At 48.3% G+C, this 21,810-nt stretch overlaps 1 protein-coding gene across 1 annotated transcript in view; it reads left to right on the top strand.

The window, feature by feature from the left end:
* The first annotated feature begins 4,973 nt into the window (after positions 1–4,973).
* LOC142496616 (urokinase plasminogen activator surface receptor-like) overlaps positions 4,974–21,810 on the top strand; it is a 46,985-nt gene continuing 30,148 nt past the window's right edge. Inside the window, exons 1-3 of the mRNA XM_075603280.1 lie at positions 4,974–5,049; positions 9,166–9,279; positions 12,906–13,055. Coding sequence (XP_075459395.1) covers positions 5,001–5,049; positions 9,166–9,279; positions 12,906–13,055 — 313 coding nt within the window. The 5' untranslated portion in view covers positions 4,974–5,000. The remainder of the gene's footprint in view (positions 5,050–9,165; positions 9,280–12,905; positions 13,056–21,810) is intronic.

The following is a 21,810-nucleotide window of genomic DNA, read 5'->3' as shown; positions in this document are numbered from 1 at the left end:
CCACGCGCCACCCGCCGCCTCACACCCTAGCAGGACCCACACTCAGACAGCACTCACAACCCACGCGCCACCCGGCGCCTCACACCCTAGCAGGACCCACACTCAGACAGCACTCACAACCCACGTACCACCCGGCGCCTCACACCCTAGCAGGACCCACACTCGCAGACAGCACTCACAACCCATGCGCCACCCGCCGCCTCACACCCTAGCAGGACACACGCCTCACATTTTTACATCACTTATGGCACCAAAATATACATTGTACTGTGGTGTGGTTACAATAAACCATTTTTATACAACATCGTATTACATTTTCTTCCATCTTTCTTTTCAATATTATTATCCAACCTTTACAACAAATACTCACATATTGTTCCACAATTTATAAATAATACTACCTATTACGCATTTACATCCCGGGCAACGCCGGGTCTCTCAGCTAGTATATTAATATAACTCATTGTAGCATATATATGAATATAACTCATTGTAGCATATATATTAATATAAATCATTGTAACATATATATGAATATAACTCATTGTAGCATATATATTAATATAACTCATTGTAGCATATATATTAATATAACTCCTCATTGTAGCATATACTGTATATCAATATAACTCATTGTAGCATATATATTAATATAACTCATTGAAGCATATATATTAATATACCTCATTGTAGCATATACTGTATATCAATATAACTCATTGTAGCATATATATTGGATTTATGACACTCACTACCTACCTACTTACTTATTGTTTCGATTTATGTTCCAAATTAATTGTATTCATCTATTTATGCATTGATATTGTATTTTTCTGTTTCTGATTGCACAGTATATCCGAAACGCGTTGTTCAAAGACTCTAAAGAACTTTTATTCTGTCCAGTCATTTGCTGGAAGACGCCTGCTTCCGACCTCCGGACGCGGAGAGAACAACGCCAAGCAGCAGCCGGACAGCATCTCAGTTACAGGACGTATTCGTCTTCTAGTGTAAGTCACACTTTTTATTTTTATTTTGTTCTTAACCTTTTGTTTAATAAAATTGTTACCCCCTTTTCCCACTCCTACGTCGCCTTCCACTTTATGACTAAGAGACGCTGTGTATGAATCAATCCATCTGGAGTCAAGTACCTGTTTCATTATATGAGGGCCCTCACATAAGCCCATGTGAGTAATTATATATCCATACCAATTCATTTCCCGGTATTTTGTTCTGGGACCAACCCCCATTGTTTCTACTTATTTGTCTGAGGTCCCATTGGATGAAACACGAGGCAGAAGCATCAGAGATTGTCTGCAAAAATCTTTCAACAAGGGCACTCACACATGCCCGTGTGAGCGATTTATACTTTATTTTATACTCATATTCCCCATGAGTAATTTTATTAATTGGTGGTTTGGGACACATTCTTGCCACTTTAACCGTCTCTCGGAGGTACCATCGGAATAATTTTGCAGTGAGGAGCCCCTAGAAGATTCGCAGACACAGTCTCCAGGAGCATCTCTAGATGGCTGGAGGATGGCTGGTCAGTTTCTGTACGCTGTTATTCCTGGACACTGGACGTGTTAACCCTTTACTGCTGTGCTTTGTGAGGGTTTCCCGGCCGGCGTTCTGTACCGACCTATTCAAACCTCATATACCAATTGTATGCTATTTCCAGGGTGGGGTTCTCCTGTTTCCTGTTCATGTCGGGCCCTAGTTCTGAGCACCACACCATCTTCTGGATATCCTGGTACGTGACCTGGTGGTGGCTGGGAAACTGCGGCAAAGTCCGTGCACCACAATTGCACCAGATTTACCAAAGGCGAAAGTCCCGCTGCTCTCTGTGGGATTCCTGCTCCTGGATGAATATGGCGCTGGCTTTGTCATACTGTCACAGCCGGGATACTTTAGTGAATAGGCCCCGAGTTCTGTGTGTGAAACTCACCTCTCACATGTCACCAAACCACATACCTGTGCACACGCATCACAGACAGGAATGTTACCCAGCAGCCTCCCTGTTATTTCTACTGTGGGTCTGCATTCCTTTGGGTTCCTGGCCCTTAATGTACGTATGTAGCCATGTATGTGTATGTATGCATGTGTGTATATGCATGTATGTGAATGTGTGTATGCATGTATGTATGTGTATGTATATGCATGTATGTGTATGTGTGTGTGTGTGTGTATGTATGTATGGGTATGTATGGGTATGTATGTGCATGTATGTATGTGTATGTGTTATGTATGTATGTATGTATGTGTATGTGTTATGTGTGTGCGTGTATGTATGTATGTGTATGTATGTATGTATGTATGTGAATACACATCCTAGGGGGTATCTGACACGGGTAGATGTGTTAGCTTGCAGGATCGGCATACATTTAAGTGACGAAAGAGAATGTCGATGTTGTTTAAAATGTCTCGCCACCGGAAGAAGTTTGAGGTCATCCTCAGTGTTTTGGTCCAATAGTGCCTTTCGGATGGTTGACCTGTGAACGGCCATGCGTTCCTTAAACATACGGCTCGTATAATAAAGCCCACAAGGACATTGAATAAAATAGACAACAAATCGCGACTCACAAGTAATAGCAGCTTTAATGCCAATAGGTTTCCCACTGTGGGGGATGCGCAAAGAATTGGCCAGTCTGTAAGAAACCGCAATTAATGCACCCGTGGCATTTGTAGACACCGGGTTTTCTCTGGAGCCATGTTGTTAAATTTGCATATTTAGTAGTTGGATCAGCTTGAACAAGCGAGTCCCTCAGGTTCCTACCACGGCGAAAACACATCCTAGGGGGTATCTGACAGATATTTCCGATTTCAGGGTCATTGACCAGAATATTCCAATTCCTTCTTATACTACGTTTGATTTGATTGGATGAAGTAGTACAAGTATTACTGATATTAAGGCACGTCTTTTCAATTTTTCCAGCAGATGGTGAAAGAAGGGACCCCTGTCAACTGCCCGTACGTTAGTTAGGGCCACATTGACTTCTGATCTAGAGTATCCCCTATTCAGAAACCTCTTAGCCATTTTGCACAATGCTTCCTCAACCAGCTTAGGGTCACTGGTAATGCGTTTGACTCTTAGCATCTGTGAATAAGGGAGGCCACGTTTAAGTGACTAAGGATGGTGACTCACGCACACAACAGTGTATTTTTGGCTGTCGGTTTCTGAAAGATCTCAGTAGCTGCTAATCCATCTTTCTTATAGACCACTGTGTCTAGGAAAGGAATTCGATCCATGCAATAGTTAACAGTGAACCGTATCGTGGACGGTATCGTATTCAGGTGAGAGATTAACTGCAACAGTTCATCCTCTTGTCCTCCCCAGATCAGGAAGATGTCATCAATGTAGCGAGTGTAATGGACAATTTTGCTGGAAAAAGGGGCATCGTTAAGTAGATGTAGCTGTTCATAAACAGGTTGGCATAAGCCGGAGCCATAAGGAAAAAGTCACGCTCAAAACGAAAAAAGTTTATATGCAAAATAATGTCGATCAGAAGGAGAACAAATTCAATTGGAGGGTCGTCATATCCATCTAGATTAGAAAAATGTTCGCTTTCTTGCTGCGTGGATTTCCTGGTCTGCCTGGTAAGGAATTCTGTTACTTATCCATTTTTATGGGACAAGCACCTACCTTCAATACCTATGCGAGTGCCACACACATATATACATATGTTTTTCTCACGCACGGTACATTTCACCGAGATGTTCCTGACGCCTCCGCGCCTTTGGAAGGTAAAGGTCGTGGCCTGATACACGAGCGAGGTCGGAGTGCAGCGTGCGGTGGAAATGTCAGAACGCAAGAAACGTTTTTATTGCGGCGTCTCCATGTGTGTCGCGGGAGTTTACCGAGAAATGCTGAATCCGGAGACTGTAACAGTTACCGTGTCGCGGCACAGGATTCCCACGTCATTACCGTCTTATTACCGACACTCCCTGAAGCGCAGGAAAGTGACACCAATTATTGGGGGTTATTTACTAAAGTCTGCCGGCTTAAAACTGCGGCAAAGTCCGTCCAAAAACAGCACCAGATTTATCAAAGGAAAACCGGGAAACTTTAGTAAATATAACCCTAAATCTTGTGCTGTTTCTGAGGCTTTGCATTAGCACCTCTGGGTGCCGGGGTGTTTTTGCAGCAGTATGGCATTGTTCAAAGTGCCAATAAGAAGTAGTGGTTCTGAACTGAATTCTTATTTACTGAAACCACGGGCCTTGGTAAATCGCCCCCAGGGTGAGAAGAAAAAGCGAGGAGAGCAAAGAGACACAGGGCGGGACAGGAGGGGAGAGAGAGGGGAGGAGAGACAGTGACAGAGGTGCAGTGACAGGGGTGCAGCAAGTGAGAGAGAGAGACAGACAGAGAGACAAAGAGAGAGAGAAATAGTGAGAGAGATACATAGTGAGGGAGAGAGGGGAGAGAGAGGGAGACAGAGAGAGAGAGAGAGAGAGAGAGAGAGAGAGAGAGAGAAATAGTGAGAGAGATACATAGTGAGGGAGATACATAGTGAGGGAGATACATAGTGAGGGAGGGAGCGGAGAGAGAGGGAGACAGAGAGAGAGAGAGATAAATAGTGAGAGAGAGAGATACATAGTGGGAGAGAGGAGACAGAGAGAGAGAGAGAGAGAGAGAGAGAGGGAGACACAGAGAGAGAGAGAAATAGAGAGAGAAAGAGAAAGAGAGAGAGAGAGAGAGAGAAATAGTGAGAGAGATACATAGTGAGGGAGATACATAGTGAGGGAGAGAGGGGAGAGAGAGGGAGACAGAGAGAGAGAGAGATAAATAGTGAGAGAGAGAGATACATAGTGGGAGAGAGAGAGAGAGAGAGAGAGAGAGAGAGAGAGAGAGAGAGGAGAGAGGGAGAGGGGGAGAGGGGGAGAGGGGGAGAGGGGGAGAGGGGGAGAGGGGGAGAGGGGGAGAGGGGGAGAGAGAGAGAGCCAAACAGGGACAGACAGAGACAAACAGGGACAGACAGGGAGACAGACAGACAGAGATAGATATGAGCAGGTTCCTGGCTCTGTTCTTCCTCGGTATTTTTCTACCTGGAGGTGAGTTGCAAATACATCTGAAGTGGTGAGTGTGTGTGTGTGTGTGTGTGTATGTGTGTGTGTGTATGTGTGTGTGTATATGTGTGTGTGTACAGTATATGTGTGTGTGTATATGTATGTATGTTTGTGTGTTTATAAGTACTGTGTGTGTGTGTATATATATGACTGGCGCGTCCAGTTTTTCACTAGGAGAAAATTGTCACCCTAAAATGTATATATACACCCTTCCTGTGCTCTGTATCAGCAAATGCATGTCCTCCACCCTCCCTGGGGGTGAAGAGACCCCTCAGCCATTCACATGTGTGTTCCAGAAGCCACTGATTAAGTGGGAAGGGTGAGCTTCAACTGAGGAGGTCACAGGACTCCCCAACATTGTTACCAATTTACATTATGACATACACCGTCTCAGCTCAAAACCCAAACCCACTATATTGTATCTATATTTGTGTCATTTGGAGTGCTATTGGGTTCATGACCAATCTGTACTGTTGCTCATACACAGCACATACGGTGCTTCTTACATTGTAACATAGACACTGCATGTATGTCCCACGTCCCATGCGTTTGGCTGCAGCATGTGCTTCCTCTCTTCTCTCCATGCAGTGGGAGAAATACATAAGACAGTATAATATTGGTAGTGTAGGACCTGCTGAGATGGGTTATCCTGACGGGATTGAGTAGGACCTGCTGAGATGGGTTATCCTGACGGGATTGAGTAGGACCTGCTGAGATGGGTTATCCTGACGGGATTGAGTAGGACCTGCTGAGATGGGGTTATCCTGACGGAATTGAGTAGGACCTGCTGAGATGGGGTTATCCTGACGGGGTAGTGTAGGACCTGCTGAGATGGGGCTATCCTGACCGGGGGGGGGGGGGGGGGGTAGGACCTGCTGAGATGGGGCTATCCTGACCGGGGGGGGGGGGGGGGATAGGACCTGCTGAGATGGGGTTATCCTGACAGGGTTGTGTAGGACCTGCTGAGATGGGGTTATCCTGACAGGGTTGTGTAGGACCTGCTGAGATGAGGTTATCCTGACGGGGTTGTGTAGGACCTGCTGAGATGGTGTTATCCTGATGGGGGGTGTAGGACCTGCTGAGATGGGGTTATCCTGATGGGGGGTGTAGGACCTGATGAGATGGGGTTATCCTGATGGTGTTGTTTAGGACCTGCTGAGATGGGTTATCCTGACGGGATTGAGTAAGACCTGCTGAGATGGGTTATCCTGACGGGATTGAGTAGGACCTGCTGAGATGGGTTATCCTGACGGGATTGAGTAGGACCTGCTGGAGATGGGGTTATCCTGACGGGATTGAGTAGGACCTGCTGAGATGGGGTTATCCTGACGGGGTTGTGTAGGACCTGCTGAGATGGGGCTATCCTGACCGGGGGGGGGGGGTAGGACCTGCTGAGATGGGGCTATCCTGACCGGGGGGGGGGATAGGACCTGCTGAGATGGGGTTATCCTGACAGGGTTGTGTAGGACCTGCTGAGATGGGGTTATCCTGACAGGGTTGTGTAGGACCTGCTGAGATGAGGTTATCCTGACGGGGTTGTGTAGGACCTGCTGAGATGGTGTTATCCTGATGGGGGGGTGTAGGACCTGCTGAGATGGGGTTATCCTGATGGGGGGTGTAGGACCTGCTGAGATGGGGTTATCCTGATGGTGTTGTGTAGGACCTGCTGAGATGGGGTTATCCTGATGGTGTTGTGTAGGACCTGCTGAGATGGGGTTATCCTGATGGTGTTGTGTAGGACCTGCTGAGATGGTGTTATCCTGATTGGGGGGGTGTAGGACCTGCTGAGATGGGGTTATCCTGATGGTGTTGTGTAGGACCTGCTGAGATGGGGTTAGGATCTGCTGACTACTGTGATGTGGTACTGTAGTGTAGGACCTGCTGATTATTGTGATGTGGGTGTGTAGGACCTGCTGACTACTGTGACGTGGGTGTGTATGACCTACTGATAATTGTGACGTGGTTGTGTAGGATATGCTGATTATCATGACATGGTTGTGTAGGACCTGCTGATTATTGTGACATGCTAGTGTAGGACCCGCTGATTATCATGACGTGGATGTGTAGGACCCGCTGATTATCGTGACATGGTTGTGTAGGACCCGCTGATTATCGTGACGTGATTGTGTAGGACCTGCTGATTATCGTGGGGTGCATGTTGGAGTATAGAGTACAGATTTGGGGTGCATGTTGGAGTATAAAGTACAGATTTGGGGTGCATGTTGGAGTATAGCGCACAGATTTGGGGTGCATGTTGGAGTACAGAGCATAGATTTGGGGTGCATGTTTGAGAATAGGGTACAGATTTGGGGTGTATGTTGGAGTACAGAGCATAGATTTGGGGTGCATGTTGGAGTATAGAGTACAGATTTGGGGTGCATGTTGGAGAATAGAGTACAGATTTGGGGTGCATGTTGGAGTACAGAGCTTAGATTTGGGGTGCATATTGAAGAACAGAGTACAGATTTGGGGTGCATGTTGGAGTATAAAGTACAGATTTGGGGTGCATGTTGGAGAATAAAATACAGATTTAGGGTGCATCTTGGAGTACAGAGCACAGATTTTTTTGCATGTTTGAGTATAAAGTACAGATTTGGGGTGCTTATTGGAGAACAGAGTACAGATTTGGGGTGCATGTTGGAGAATAAAGTACAGATTTGGGATGCATGTTGGAGTACACAGCACAGATTTGGGGTGCATATTGGAGAACAGAGTACAGATTTGGGGTGCATGTTGGAGAATAAAGTACAGATTTGGGGTGCGTGCTGGATTATAGAGTACAGATTTGGGGTGCATGTTGGAGTACAGAGTACAGATTTGGGGTGCATGTTGGAGAACAGAGTACAGATTTGGGGTGCATGTTGGAGAATAGAGTACAAATTTGGGGTGCATGTTGGAGTACAGAGCGCAGATTTGGGGTGCATGTTGGAGTATAGAGCACAGATTTGGGGTGCATGTTGGAGAATAGAGTACAGATTTGGGGTGCATGTTGGAGTATAAAGTACAGATTTGGGGTGCATGTTTGAGTACAGAGCACAGATTTGGGATGCGTGTTGGAGAACAGAGTACAGATTTGGGGTGCATGTTGGAGTATAGAGTACAGATTTGGGGTGCATGTTGGAGTATAGAGCACAGATTTGGGGTGCATGTTGGAGAATAGAGTACAGATTTGGGGTGCTTGTTGGAGTATAGAGTACAGATTTGGGGTGCATGTTGGAGTACAGAGCACAGATTTGGGGTGCATGTTGGAGTATAGAGTACAGATTTTGGGTGCATTTTGGAGTATAGAGCACAGATTTGGGGTGCATGCTGGAGTATAGAGCACAGATTTGGGGTGCATGTTGGAGTATAGAATACAGATTGGGGTGCATGCTGGAGTATAGAGCACAGATTTGGGGTGCATGTTGTAGTACAGAGCACAGATTTGGGGTGCATGTTGGAGAATAGAGCACAGATTTGGGGTGCATGCTGGAGTGCAGAGCACAGATTTGGGGTTCATGTTGGAGTACAGAGCACAGATTTGGGGTGCATGCTGGAGTATAGAGCACAGATTTGGGGTGCATGTTGGAGTACAGAGCACAGATTTGGGGTGCATGCTGGAGTACAGAGCACAGATTTGGGGTGCATGTTGGAGTACAGAAAGATTTGGGGTGCATGCTGGAGTACAGAGCACAGATTTGGGGTGCATGTTGGAGTACAGAGCACAGATTTGGGGTGCATGTTGGAGTATAGAGTACAGATTTGGGGTGCATGTTGAGTACAGAGCACAGATTTGGGGTGCATGTTGGAGTACAGAGCACAGATTTGGGGTGCATGTTGGAGTACAGAGCACAGATTTGGGGTGCATGTTTGAGTACAGAGCACAGGTTTGGGGTGCATGTTGGAGTACAGAGCACAGATTTGGGGTGCATGTTTGAGTATAGAGCACAGATTTGGGGTGCATGTTTGAGTATAGAGCACAGATTTGGGGTGCATGTTGGAGTATAGAGTACATATTTGGGGTGCATGTTGAGTACAGAGCACAGATTTGGGGTGCATGTTGGAGTACAGAGCACAGATTTGGGGTGCATGTTTGAGGCCACGCTCTCTGCTCCTCCTCAGGTCTCTCCCTGAAATGTTACCAGTGCTCCGGGGTTCCCTATAATTGCCTGGAGACCGAGCAAACCTGCTACATCAACCAAACCAACTGTATGTCACAGGGGCACACCATCGTAGGTAAGGTCTGGTACCCCGATATCTCACTGTCTGCTTCTCTCTCCTCACCTCCCCTCTCCCTGCTTCTCTCTCTTCTCCTCCCGTCTCCTCACCTCCCATCTGTCTGCTTCTCTCTCTTCACCTCCCCTCTCCGTTTCTCTCTCTTCACCTCCCTCCTCTCTGCTTCTCTCTCCTCACCTCCCCTCTGTCTGCTTCTCTCTCCTCGCCTCCCCTCTCTCTCTGCTTCTCTCTCTTCACCTCCCCTCTCCTTGTTTCTCTCTCTTCACCTCCCTCCTCTCTGCTTCTCTCTCCTCACCTCCCCTCTGTCTGCTTCTCTTTCCTCGCCTCCCCTCTCTCTCTGCTTCTCTCTCTTCACCTCCCCTATCCCTGCTTCTCTCTTTTCACCTCCCCTCTCTCTCTGCTTCTCTCTCCTCCCCTCTCCTCTGTCTGCTTCTCTCCTCACCTCCCCTGTCTGCTTCTCTCTTCACCTCTCCTCTCCATGCTTCTCGCTCTTCACCTCCCCTCTCCCTGCTTCTCTCTCTTCACCTCCCCTCTCCCTGCTTCTCCCTTCACCTCCCCTCTCCCTGCTTCTCTCTTTTCACCTCCCCTCTCTCTGCTTCTCATCTCTCCTCTCTGCTTCTCTCTTTTCACCTCCCCTCTCCATGCTTCTCTCTTCACCTCCCCTCTCCCTGCTTCTCTCTCTTCACCTCCCTACTCCCTGCTTCTCTCTTCACCTTCCCTCTCCCTGCACCTCCCTCTCCCTGCTTCTCTCTTCACCTCCCCTCTCTGCTTCGCTCTCTTCACCTCCCCTCTCTCTGTTTCTCTCACCTCCCCTCTCCATGCTTCTCTCTCTTCACCTCCCCTCTCCCTGCTTCTTACTTTTCACCTCGTCTCCCTGTTTCTCTCTCTTCACCTCCCCTCTCCCTGCTTCTCTCTTCGCCTCCCCTCTTCCTGCTTCTCTCTCTTCACCTCCCCTCTCTGCTTCTCTCTCTTCACCTCCCCTCACCTCTCTCTGCTTCTCTTTTTACCTCCCCTCTCCATGCTTCTCTCTTCACCTCCCCTCTCCCTGCTTCTCTCTCTTCACCTCCCCTCACTCTGCTTCTCTCACCTCCCCTCTCTCTGCTTCTCTCACCTCCCCTCTCTCTGCTTCTCTTTTCACCTCCCCTCTCCATGCTTCTCTCTTCACCTCCCCTCTCCCTGCTTCTCTCTTCGCCTCCCCTCTTCCTTCTTCTCTCTCTTCACCTCCCCTCTCTGCTTCTCTCTCTTCACCTCCCCTCTCTCTGCTTCTCTCACCTCCCCTCTCTCTGCTTCTCTCTTTTCACCTCCCCTCTCCATGCTTCTCTCTCTTCACCTCCCCTCTCCCTGCTTCTTACTTTTCAACTCGTCTCCCTGCTTCTCTCTCTTCACCTCCCCTCTCCCTGCTTCTCTCTCTTCGCCTCCCCTCTCCCTGCTTCTCTCTCTTCACCTCCCCTCTCTCTGCTTCTCTCACCTGCCCTCTCTCTGCTTCTCTCTTTTCACCTCCCCTCTCCATGCTTCTCTCTCTTCACCTTCACTCTCCCTGCTTCTCTCTCTTCACCTCCCGTCTCCCTGCTTCTCTCTCTTCACCTCCCCCCTCTCTCTGCTTCTCTCTCTTCACCTCCCCTCTCCCTGATTCTCTCTCTTCACCTCCCCTCTCTCTCTGCTTCTCTCTCCTCACCTCCCCTCTGTCTGCTTCTCTCTTCACCTCTCCTCTCCAGGCTTCTCTCTCTTCACCTCCCCTCTCCCTCCTTCTCTCTTCACCTCCCCTCTCCCTGCTTCTCTCTTTTCACCTCCCCTCTCTCTGCTTCTCTCTTTTCACCTCCCCTCTCCATGCTTCTCTCTTCACTTCCCCTCTCCCTGCTTCTCTCTCTTCACCTCCCTTCTCTCTGCTTCTCTCACCTCCCCTCTCTCTGCTTCTCTCTCTTCACCTTCCCTCTCTCTGCTTCTCTCACCTCCCCACTCTCTGCTTCTCTCTCTTCACCTCCCCTCTCCCTGCTTCTCTCTTTTCATCTCCAGTCTCCCTGCTTCTCTCTCTTCACCTCCCCTCTCCCTGCTTCTCTTTCTTCGCCTCCCCTCTCCCTTCTTCTCTCTCTTCACCTCCCCTCTCCCTGCTTCTCTCTCTTCACCTCCACTCTCTCTGCTTCTCTCACCTGCCCTCTCTCTGCTTCTCTCTCTTCACCTCCCGTCACCCTGCTTCTCTCTCTTCACCTCCCTTCTCCCTGCTTCTCTCTCTTCACCTCCCCTCTCCCTGCTTCTCTCTCTTCACCTCCCCTCTCCCTGCTTCTCTCTCTTCACCTCCCCTCTCCCTGCTTCTCTCTCTTCACCTCCCCTCTCCCTGCTTCTCTCTTCATCTCCCCTCTCCCTGCTTCTCTCTCTTCTCACCTCCCTTCTCCTTGCTTCTCTCTCTTCACCACCCCTCTCCCTGCTTCTCTCTCTTCATCTCCCTGCTTCTCTCTCTTCACCTCCCCTCTCCCTGCTTCTCTCTCTTCGCCTCCCCTCTCCCTTCTTCTCTCTCTTCGCCTCCCCTCTCCCTGCTTCTCTCTCTTCCCCTCCCCTCTCCCTGCTTCTCTCTCTTCGCCTCCCCTCTCCCTGCTTCTCTCTCTTCACCTCCCTTCTCTGCTTCTCTATCTTCACCCCCCCTCTCCCTGCTTCTCTCTCTTCACCTCCACTCTCTGCTTCTCTCACCCCCCCTCTCCCTGCTTCTCTCTTCACCTCCCCTCTCCCTGCTTCTCTCTCTTCACCTCCCCTCTCTCTGCTTCTCTTTTCACCTCCCCTCTCCTTGCTTCTCTCTCTTTTCACCTCCCCTCTCCTTGCTTCTCTCTCTTCACCTCCCCTCTCTGCTTCTCTCTCTTCCCCTCCCCTCTCCCTGCTTCTCTCTCTTCACCTCCCCTCTCCCTGCTTCTCTCTCTTCACCTCCCCTCTCCCTGCTTCTCTCTCTTCACCTCCCCTCTCCCTGCTTCTCTCTCTTCACCCCACCCCTCTCTCTGCTTCTCACCTCCCCTCTCCCTGCTTCTCTCTCTTCACCCCCCCTCTCCCTGCTTCTCTCTTCACCTCCCCTCTCCCTGCTTCTCTCTCTTCACCCCCCCTCTCCCTGCTTCTCTCTCTTCACCTCCCCTCTCCCTGCTTCTCTCTCTTCACCTAACCTCTCCCTGCTTCTCTCTCTTCACCTCCCCTCTCTGCTTCTCTCTCTTCACCCCCACCCCTCTCTCTGCTTCTCACCTCCCCTCTCCCTGCTTCTCTCTCTTCCCCCCCCTCTCCCTGCTTCTCTCTCTTCACCCCCCCTCTCCCTGCTTCTCTCTCTTCGCCTCCCCTCTCCCTGCTTCTCTCTCTTCGCCTCCCCTCTCCCTGCTTCTCTCTCTTCCCCCCCACCCCTCTCTGAGGCAAAACAAGTGCAAGATAAGAACACCAGATTTATCCAAGGAAAAGAAGTGTTTTTCCCTTTTGATAAATCAGTTTATTCTGTGCTGGTTCTGCAGCCCGGAGACCTCATTAAATAACCTCCTTGTGCCTAATCAGTCTGGATGCCGGTCCCAGGTTAGGGACCGTCACTGTCACGTTGTCCCGGTAATGTAACGCGTTTGGCGGGATTTCCCGCTTCAGCACAGTAACGTCTTGTTCGCCTCCTGCAGATGGTGAGGACATTGTGGAATGGACGTTTAAGGGCTGCTCTCAGGGGCTGGTATGCAACGAGACGGCGTTTCTGGACCGGGGCAGCAAGAAGACCTACATCACCTCCCAATGCTGCACCAGTGACCTGTGCAATGCGGGCACCTACTACTGTGAGTGTCAGCCAATCAGCATTCAGGGGGATTTTGGCTGAGCCTCTCTGATTTGGGGTGAGCCTCCCTGATTTGGTGTGAGCCTCTCTGATTTGGGGTGAGCCTCTCTGATTTTGGCTGAGCCTCTCTGATTTGGGGTGAGCCTCCCTGATTTGGAATGAGCCTCGCTGATTTGGGGTGAGCCTCTCTGATTTGGAATGAGCCTCGCTGATTTGGGGTGAGCCTCTCTGATTTGGGGTGAGCCTCTCTGATTTGGGGTGAGCATCTCTGATTTGGCGTGAGCCTCTCTGATTTGGGGTGAGCCTCCCTGATTTGGTGTGAGCCTCTCTGATTTGGGGTGAGCCTCTCTGATTTTGGCTGAGCCTCTCTGATTTGGGGTGAGCCTCCCTGATTTGGAATGAGCCTCGCTGATTTGGGGTGAGCCTCTCTGATTTGGAATGAGCCTCGCTGATTTGGGGTGAGTCTCCCTGATTTGGGGTGAGCCTCTCTGATTTGGGGTGAGCCTCTCTGATTTGGAGTGAGCCTCTCTGATTTGGAGTGAGCCTCTCTGATTTGGGGCGAGTCTCTCTGATTTGGAGTGAGCCTCCCTGATTTGGAGTGAGCCGCCCTGATTTGGAGTGAGTCTCCCTGATTTGGGGTGAGCCTCTCTGATTTGGGGTGAGCCTCTCTGATTTGGGGTGAGCCTCTCTGATTTGGGATGAGCCTCTCTGATTTGGGATGAGCCTCCCTGATTTGGAATGAGCCTCTCTGATTTGGAGTGAGCCTCCCTGATTTGGAGTGAGCCTCCCTGATTTGGAGAGAGCCTACCTGATTTGGAGTGAGCCTCTCTGATTTGGAGTGAGCCTCTCTGATTTGGGGTGAGCCTCTCTGATTTGGGGTGAGCCTCCCTGATTTGGGGCGAGCCTCTCTAATTTGGAGTGAGCCTCTCTGATTTGGGGTGAGCCTCCCTGATTTGGGGTGAGCCTCTCTGATTTGGGGTGAGCTTCCCTGATTTGGAGTGAGCCTCTCTGATTTGGGGTGAGCCTCTCTGATTTGGGGTGAGCCTCCCTGATTTGGAGTGAGCCTCTCTGATTTGGGGTGAGCCTCCCTTATTTGGGGTGAGCCTCCCTGATTTGGAGTGAGCCTCTCTGATTTGGGGGGAGCCTCTCTGATTTGGGGGGAGCCTCCCTCATTTACATAGTAACTAAGTGAGGTTGAAAAAAGACATATGTCCACCAAGTTCAACCTATGCTAAATTTAGAAAACAGATACTTTATCCTATAACTATACTTACTTATTGATCCAGAGGAAGGCAAACAAAATACCCCAGAGTCATATTATTCTGTAGCCACAGGGTAAACGCTGCGTATAAGTATGGCCAGATAGCTTAACTCGTTCCTGTTACAAGCACAGCAAGTTCTTTGTCTTTTCTTCACGTTATTGGGGAAAGCACAGACACACAAAGGCACTTGTAGATGATGGTGTAGTGAGAGAGAGCTTCTCTATAGTGAGTGTGCTTGATAGTGGGGAAAGGTAAAAAACGGTAAACCTTGCCAGGAGGTGAATAGCGTGAAATGTACTTACTCAGTCAGCTATGGGAGAAAGGAAGTGTGAGGGTTTCTGGGAAATAGGAATAGTCTCAGGATCAGACTAACTGTGAACAGAGACACGGGGGGGGGGGGGTGGAATAGCCCACTCTCAGTTTAGGAGAATAGGAGGTTGCTAAGGCAAACAACACTGACTAGGGCTGTGTAAGAGCATATGTATCAATAATGTTGCCTTACACACGCAGCTAGCTGCTGGGACAGGGGAAATTACAGGCAGCTGAACTAGGGAGACATAAATCCTATGAGCTGCAAAATGACACAGAAATGTAGACAATCCTGTTCCAGGACACATATCATCCAATGATATCTCATAAGGGGAAAAATTAATTCCTTCCTGACTCCAAGAATTGGCGATCGGATTAATCCCCGGATCAACATCCTTCCCATGTATACTTATTTGGTATATCCCTGTATACCTTTCCGAAAAGATGCCCAACTTTTTTTGAACAAATCTATTGTATCTGCCATCACAGTCTCCATGGGTAATGAATTCCACATTTTAACTGCCCTTACTGTAAAGAACCCTTTCCTTTGTTGCTGGTGAAATCTCCTTTCCTCCAACCTTAAGGGATGGCCCCGAGTCCTTTGTACTGCCCGTGGGATGAATAGTTCTTTTGAAAGCTCCTTGTATTGTCCCCGAATATATTTGTATATAGTTATCATATCCCCTCTTAGACGCCTCTTTTCTAATGTAAATAAATATAATTTAGCTAGCCTCTCCTCATAAGTTAGATTGCCCATCCCCTTTATTCATTTGGTGGCTCTTCTCTGCACTCTCTCTAGTTCCATAATGTATTTTCTAAGGATTGGTGCCCCAAATTGTACTCCATATTCAAGGTGTGGTCTTACTAATGCTTTGTAAAGGGGCATAATTATGTTTATTTCCCTTCCATCCATTGCCCGTTTGATGCAAGATAAGATCTTGTTTGCCTTTGCAGCTACTGCATGACATTGGGCACTATTGCTAAGCTTGCTGTCTACAAGTACTCCTAAATCCTTCTTCATCAAGGATTCCCCCAATTTATCCCTATTTAATTTGCAAGTCACCTGTTTATTCTTGCTTCCCAAATGCATAACCTTACATTTATCTATATTAAACCTCATCTGCCATTTACCTGCCCAAGTTTCCAGTCTCTCCAAGTTCTTCTGAAGAGAAATTACATCCTGCTCTGATTATATTTTCTATTACTTTACACAATTTAGTATCATCAGCAAAGATGGAGACTTTGCTCCTGATGCCAACCTCAAGGTCATTAATAAACAAGTTAAAAAGCAGGGGTCCCAGTACCGATCCCCGAGGTACCTCACTCACGACTTTAGCCCAACCTGAAAAAGTTCCATTTATGACAACCCTCTGTTGTCTGTCCTTCAACCAGTTTTCAATCCAGGTGCATATATTATTGCTGAGTCCAATTTGCTTTATTTTGTACACCAACCTATTTTGTGAAACCGTATCAAAAGCCTTTGCAAAATCTAAGTAGACCACAGCAACTGCATTACCCTGGTCTAAATTCCTACTTACCTCCTCAAAGAAACAAATAAGGTTAGTTTGGCATGATCTATCCTTCATAAATCCATGCAGACTGTTACTAATAATTTTGTTTTCCATTAGGTATTCCTGAATATTATTCCGTATTAAACCTTCAAGTAGTTTCCCCCCTATTGATGTCAGGCGTACAGGTCTGTAATTCCCTGGTCGTGATCTAGCTCCCTTTTTAAATATAGGCATCACATCTGCTTAACGCCAATCTTGTGGTACTGAGCCTGTGGAGATGGAGTCCTTGAATATTAAATATAATGGTTTGGCTATTACTGAGCTTAACTCCTTGAGAACTCTTGGATGTATGCCATCGGGGCCAGGTGCCTTATTTACTTTAATTTTATTGCGCCGCCTATGAATTCTTCCTCAGCTAACCAATTGATCATTAATATGGAGGTTGTGGCTTCCTCCTGCGGCACTACTATTGAAATGGATTCTTCCCTGGTAAACACAGAGGCAAAGAATTTGTTTAATACCTCTGCTTTTTCCTTATCTCCAATAATCTGCCTACCCATCTCACACTGAAAGGGTCCTGTGACAGGGTGAATAAAAGCCACCAGTCATATGCCTGGCAGACCTATGTGTAGGTCTGCAGTGCAGCAGTTAGGAGGTTAACGTTCAGCTGTGTTAATTAGTCTGATCCCAGCTGCCTCATCAAGGTGTTTTAAAACCCTGAGGCTGTACACACATGCAGGCTAGCTGGTCAGGAGACAGGAGTGAAATGCTGAAGTAAGATAACTGCTACAAGGTCTGTTTTCAAAGTACATGTTTGATGAACTGTCTGTGTCCTGCATGCTGAAAAGAAGCCGTCTTGTTTTTCTATGCTGAAGAGAAGCTATTTTGTTTTTGTATGCTGACAGGAAGCTGTTTTGTTTTTGTGTGCTATAATTTTTAAGGCTCATTAAATAAGCCTTATCAAGAAAACCCACGTGTGGTTGCATTTACCCTGCAACATATGGTGTCAGAAGTGGGATGTTGAGAGGCCCCTGCAGTTGAAGGGCAACACACAAAAAAAAAAAATGATAAAAAAAAAATGGAAGAATTTTTAAAAGAGTTTCTGTGCGAGCAGACCAAACAGCAGGGACTGTTAATGCAGGACCAGACCAAACAGCAGGGACTGTTAATGCAGGAGCAGGCCCAATTACTATTGCAACAGCAAACCCAGCTCCTAACCCAGCTACAGGCAGCACAGGATGCGCGGATGGCCAAGCTGCTGACCCAATTCCAGGGGTTTGCCAGTCCAGAATTTGCGAACAAACCCCCGGTCCTCCTGAGGAAAATGGCTCCAAATGAGGATCCAGAGGCTTTTCTACTGACGTTTGAAAGGGTTGCCGAAGCTCAAGGCTGGTCTGAAGATCGCTCGGCAACTGCTTTGGCCCCGTTCCTCATAGGAGAAGCCCAGGCCTCATATCAGGGCCTCCCAGCAGATCAGGCAATGGGCTACCAACAAGTAAAAGCCGCCATACTGGATCGCTTAGGTCTGACCCCAGAGACCTACCGGCAGCTAAGATGAGACCCCGGGTCCTCGCTCAGCGGTTATTGGACTTGTGTAACTGCTGGATACAACCCGAGGAGCGCACAAAGGAGGCAATTCTTGAGCAAGTTGTTTTGGAACAATTTCTAGAGATAATACCCCCTTCTGCACGCTTGTGGGTAAAATGCTGCTGAAACCCTAGCTTTGGCGGTCCGACTCGGTGAGAACTTCCTTGGGGCCGAGGATCAGGCGAGTGCCCTGGACCCGACAGATCCAACTTCACCAGCACTTGTGGAGACCCAAAGAGGGAGATTGGAACAATGGGGAAACTATGGCCCCATTGTAAAGGGGGGTTAAGGCTGCACACCACAATATATAAACAAATACATACAGTTTACCGGTGCTGCTGGTTCAAGGAAGTACCTGCCAGGAATTTCCAAAGTACACTGAGGAAAAAAGAGAGAGATCCAGCGCTACACGGATTTCAGGATAATGAATTTATTGTGCCAAACTATGGCCCCTCCATACGCAACCAAGTGCCATGAAAGGAGCAGTCGTTCCAACAAGGAAGAAGTCAAAACGCCAGGCACCGCCGAGACCCTCATCCCTTCCTGATGTCGGCTTGTCGCCAAATGAGAGGAACTTCCGAGGACGTCGCCCACAGGACCCACCAGATGCCTGGTCTCCAGTATCCGGTCCAGCGGAGCGCTATTCGCGGCACCCTCCTGCGAGGGAACCCTCTCCATGTTCCACCTGCGGAGAACAAGGCCACCGGCATGTGGACTGTCCACAAATGGATTGTTCCTTCAGCAGGACCGTCGCCTCTATCTTCACTGGAGAAAATTACAAGACCTGGCTACTTCCAGACCAGATTGGAGGTAAAACCATCCAGGCCCTTGTAGATTCAGGCTCTGGGAAAACTTTGGTCTTCCAGGAACTGTTACCACCTAACGTGTGTTCCTTTGACTCCCCATGGAGTACAGAATGTATACACGGAGATGTAAAACGGTATCCGACGGCCAAAATCCGGCTACAGGTAAAAGGTCAGGAGGCCTACCTCGAAGTAGGAGTCGCTCCTTGGCTCCCTGCCCCTGTTGTGCTCGGTCGGGACTGGCCTTTCTTTTCAGACCTAATGGCTACAGTCTCTCATGAGGAGCCATATTCGATGGCTCAGGAGAACCCTGGTAAACTGTTCCCCTTCTCGGCAGACCTTTTCCCCAGTAGACACCGGGTTCCAAAGATTCGAAAGCAGAGATGCTCTGACAAACAGGACTGGTTGCAGAAATCTGGGTCTCAAGGTGACCGTTCTAGTAGCCAGAAGTCACAAATGATGGCTGGGGATGGCCAGAAGGAGGGGGATATGGGCCCTGGAGATTTACCAGACCTATACCTCCCTGATTTTTGCCAGAGGCAAAGGGAAGACCCAGTCCTTGCTAGACAGTATGATAAAGTGGTAAAAATTGATGAGCAGATATTGAATGCACAGGGGGTGATAGTATTCCCCCATTTTGAATTGTGAAATGATATCCTGTATAGGGTGAATAGGCAGACACAAACAGGGGAGGTCACCAGACAAATATTGGTTCCCAAAGCGTTTGTTAAATCTGTATTCACCCTAGCCCATACTGTCCCTTGGGGTGGTCACCTTGGTATGGATAAAGCCTTGGACCGTATTTCGTCCCGATTCTATTGGCCAGGGATGCATAGTGATATTGCTAAGTTATGTGCGGCATGTCCTAAGTGCCAGCTAACTAGTCCGAAGGGACAAAAAACAGCACCTTTGGTTCCTCTACCCTTGGTGTCAGTTCCCTTTGAGAGGATTGGTGTAGACTTGGTAGGACCTCTAGAACCTTCTGCGAAAGGACACAGGTTTATTCTCGTAATAGTTGACTATGCAACAAGATATTCTGAGGTGTTCCCCCTGAGGACAGCAACGGCAAAGCAAGTAGCCAACAAGTTGTTGGAGCTGTTCTCACGGGTTGGACTTCCCCAGGTTATGTTGACAGACCAAGGTACAAATTTTATGGCTAAACTGATGCAGGATGTCTTAAAATTACTAGAAGTCAAGTCTGTTCGGACATCAGTCTACCATCCATAGACTGACAGATTGGTGGAAAGATTTAACCGAACTCTAAAAGGGATGCTGAGGAAATTTGTAGATTCAGAGAAGAGAGCCTGGGATGAACTTCTCCCTTTTCTGCTGTTTGCAGTGTGGGAAGTTCCCCAGGCCTCCACGGAATTCTCTCCATTTGAACTGCTGTATGGCTGCCAACCCAGGGGTATCCAAGACCTCCTAAAGGAGTCCTGGAAGGAACAGCGGTCCCCTTCTAAGAATACCCTGCAATATGTACTAGACCTTAGGAAGCGCCTAGATGTGGTCGGCCATTTTGCTAGGGAGAATCTTAGATCAGCCCAGGACAGTCAGGAGAGACATTACAATCATAATGCTCGTATGAGAGTGTTTCACCCAGGAGATCAGGTGATGTTGTTGTTACCCAGTTGTGAGAGCAAACTCCTAGCCAAATGGCAGGGCCCATTCGAAGTACTCCGCCGCACGGGTGATGTGGATTATGAGATCGCTCAACCAGGGTCCAGGAAGGGTAAGCAAATTTACCATTTGAACTTGCTGAAACCCTGGAAGGTGCAGCGGTCTCTATTCATCCACCCGGTGGAGAAGGAAACGGACCTGGGTCCTCAGCCCCCACGGGGGAACATCTGTGGTGACGATAAAATCCCAATGGGTAGACAATTGTCCTCTGAACAAAAAGGGGACTTGTTAGAAATAATTACACAATCCAATGATGTTTTTTCTGATTTGCCAAGGCAAACTGATTTAGTTTCACATGAAATAGAGACAGCACCTGGGGTAAAAGTACGTTCCAGTCCTTATAGGTTGCCTGAAAGCCGTAAGGCTCTGGTAGAGAAGGAGGTACAAGAAATGTTACACTTAGGAGTGATTGAGGAATCATGCAGTGAGTGGTGTAGTCCACTAGTTATGGTCCCTAAACCCGATGGGAAGGTACGATTTTGTGTGGACCTCCGAAATGTCAATGCGGTATCCAAGTTTGACGCATATCCGATGCCAAGGGTGGACGAGTTAATTGACGCCCTTGGTAACGCGGAATATATATCCATGCTGGACTTAACAAAAGGATACTGGCAAATACCTTTAGAGAAAAAGTCCAAATGCAAAACAGCCTTTGCCACTCCCATGGGTTTATACCAGTTTGTGACAATGCCATTTGGACTGCATGGAGCCCCAGCCACGTTTCAGAGACTCATGGATAAAGTGCTGAGACCTCATAGGGCTTATGCCGCAGCCTACCTAGATGACATTGTCATTGATAGTAAACACTGGCGGGCCCATCTAAATAGGCTGAAAGCGGTCCTCAAATCTCTAAGAGAGGCAGGGCTCACAGCCAACCCTAAGAAATGTGCCTTAGGTAAGGCGGAAACCAAATACTTAGGGTATGCAGTGGGAGGTGGAAAAGTAAGGCCACTAGCCGACAAGGTAGCTGCCCTGAAAGAAGTTCCGACCCCCCCAAAAAAAACGCAGGGACGCTCTCTGCTGGGTTTAGCAGGGTACTATCGGCGGTTCATCCCCAACTACTCGGAAGTTGCAGCCCCATTAACGGACCTCACAAAAAAGTGTGCCCCTACTCAAATGGTGTGGTCAAGGGATTGTCAGAGAGCCATTGAAGATATAAAAAGGTGTCTATCAGAGGGTCCCGTCCTTAGAAGCCCAGACTTTAACAGCCTTTTGTAGTGCAAACGGATGCATCAGAAATAGGGCTAGGGGCAGTGTTGTCACAACAGTTTGAGGGAGTGGAACATCCGATCCTTTTTCTGAGTAAGAAATTGTTCCCGAGGGAAAAAAACTACTCAGTGATTGAGAAGGAGTGCCTCGCGGTAAAGTGGGCAATCGAGGCTTTGAGGCATTACCTGACAGGAGTCAATTTTACTCTGGTGACGGACCATGCTCCATTGAAGTGGTTAAATAGTATGAAATACTCTAATGCTAGGTTGACCAGGTGGTATATGGCCCTCCAACCCTTCTCGTTTGAGATTCAGCACAGACCTGGAAAAGAAAATGCGAATGCTGATTTCTTTTCTAGAGAAGGGGTGGATGGTCGGGCTTCAGCCGTGTGTGGCCCC

This window comes from Ascaphus truei, chromosome 6 (genome assembly GCF_040206685.1).
Source record: "Ascaphus truei isolate aAscTru1 chromosome 6, aAscTru1.hap1, whole genome shotgun sequence".
In the NCBI taxonomy this organism is placed as follows: Eukaryota; Metazoa; Chordata; class Amphibia; order Anura; family Ascaphidae; genus Ascaphus; species Ascaphus truei.
The sequence above is the reverse complement of the archived record's forward strand: the minus strand, read 5'-3'. Positions and strand labels throughout refer to the sequence as shown.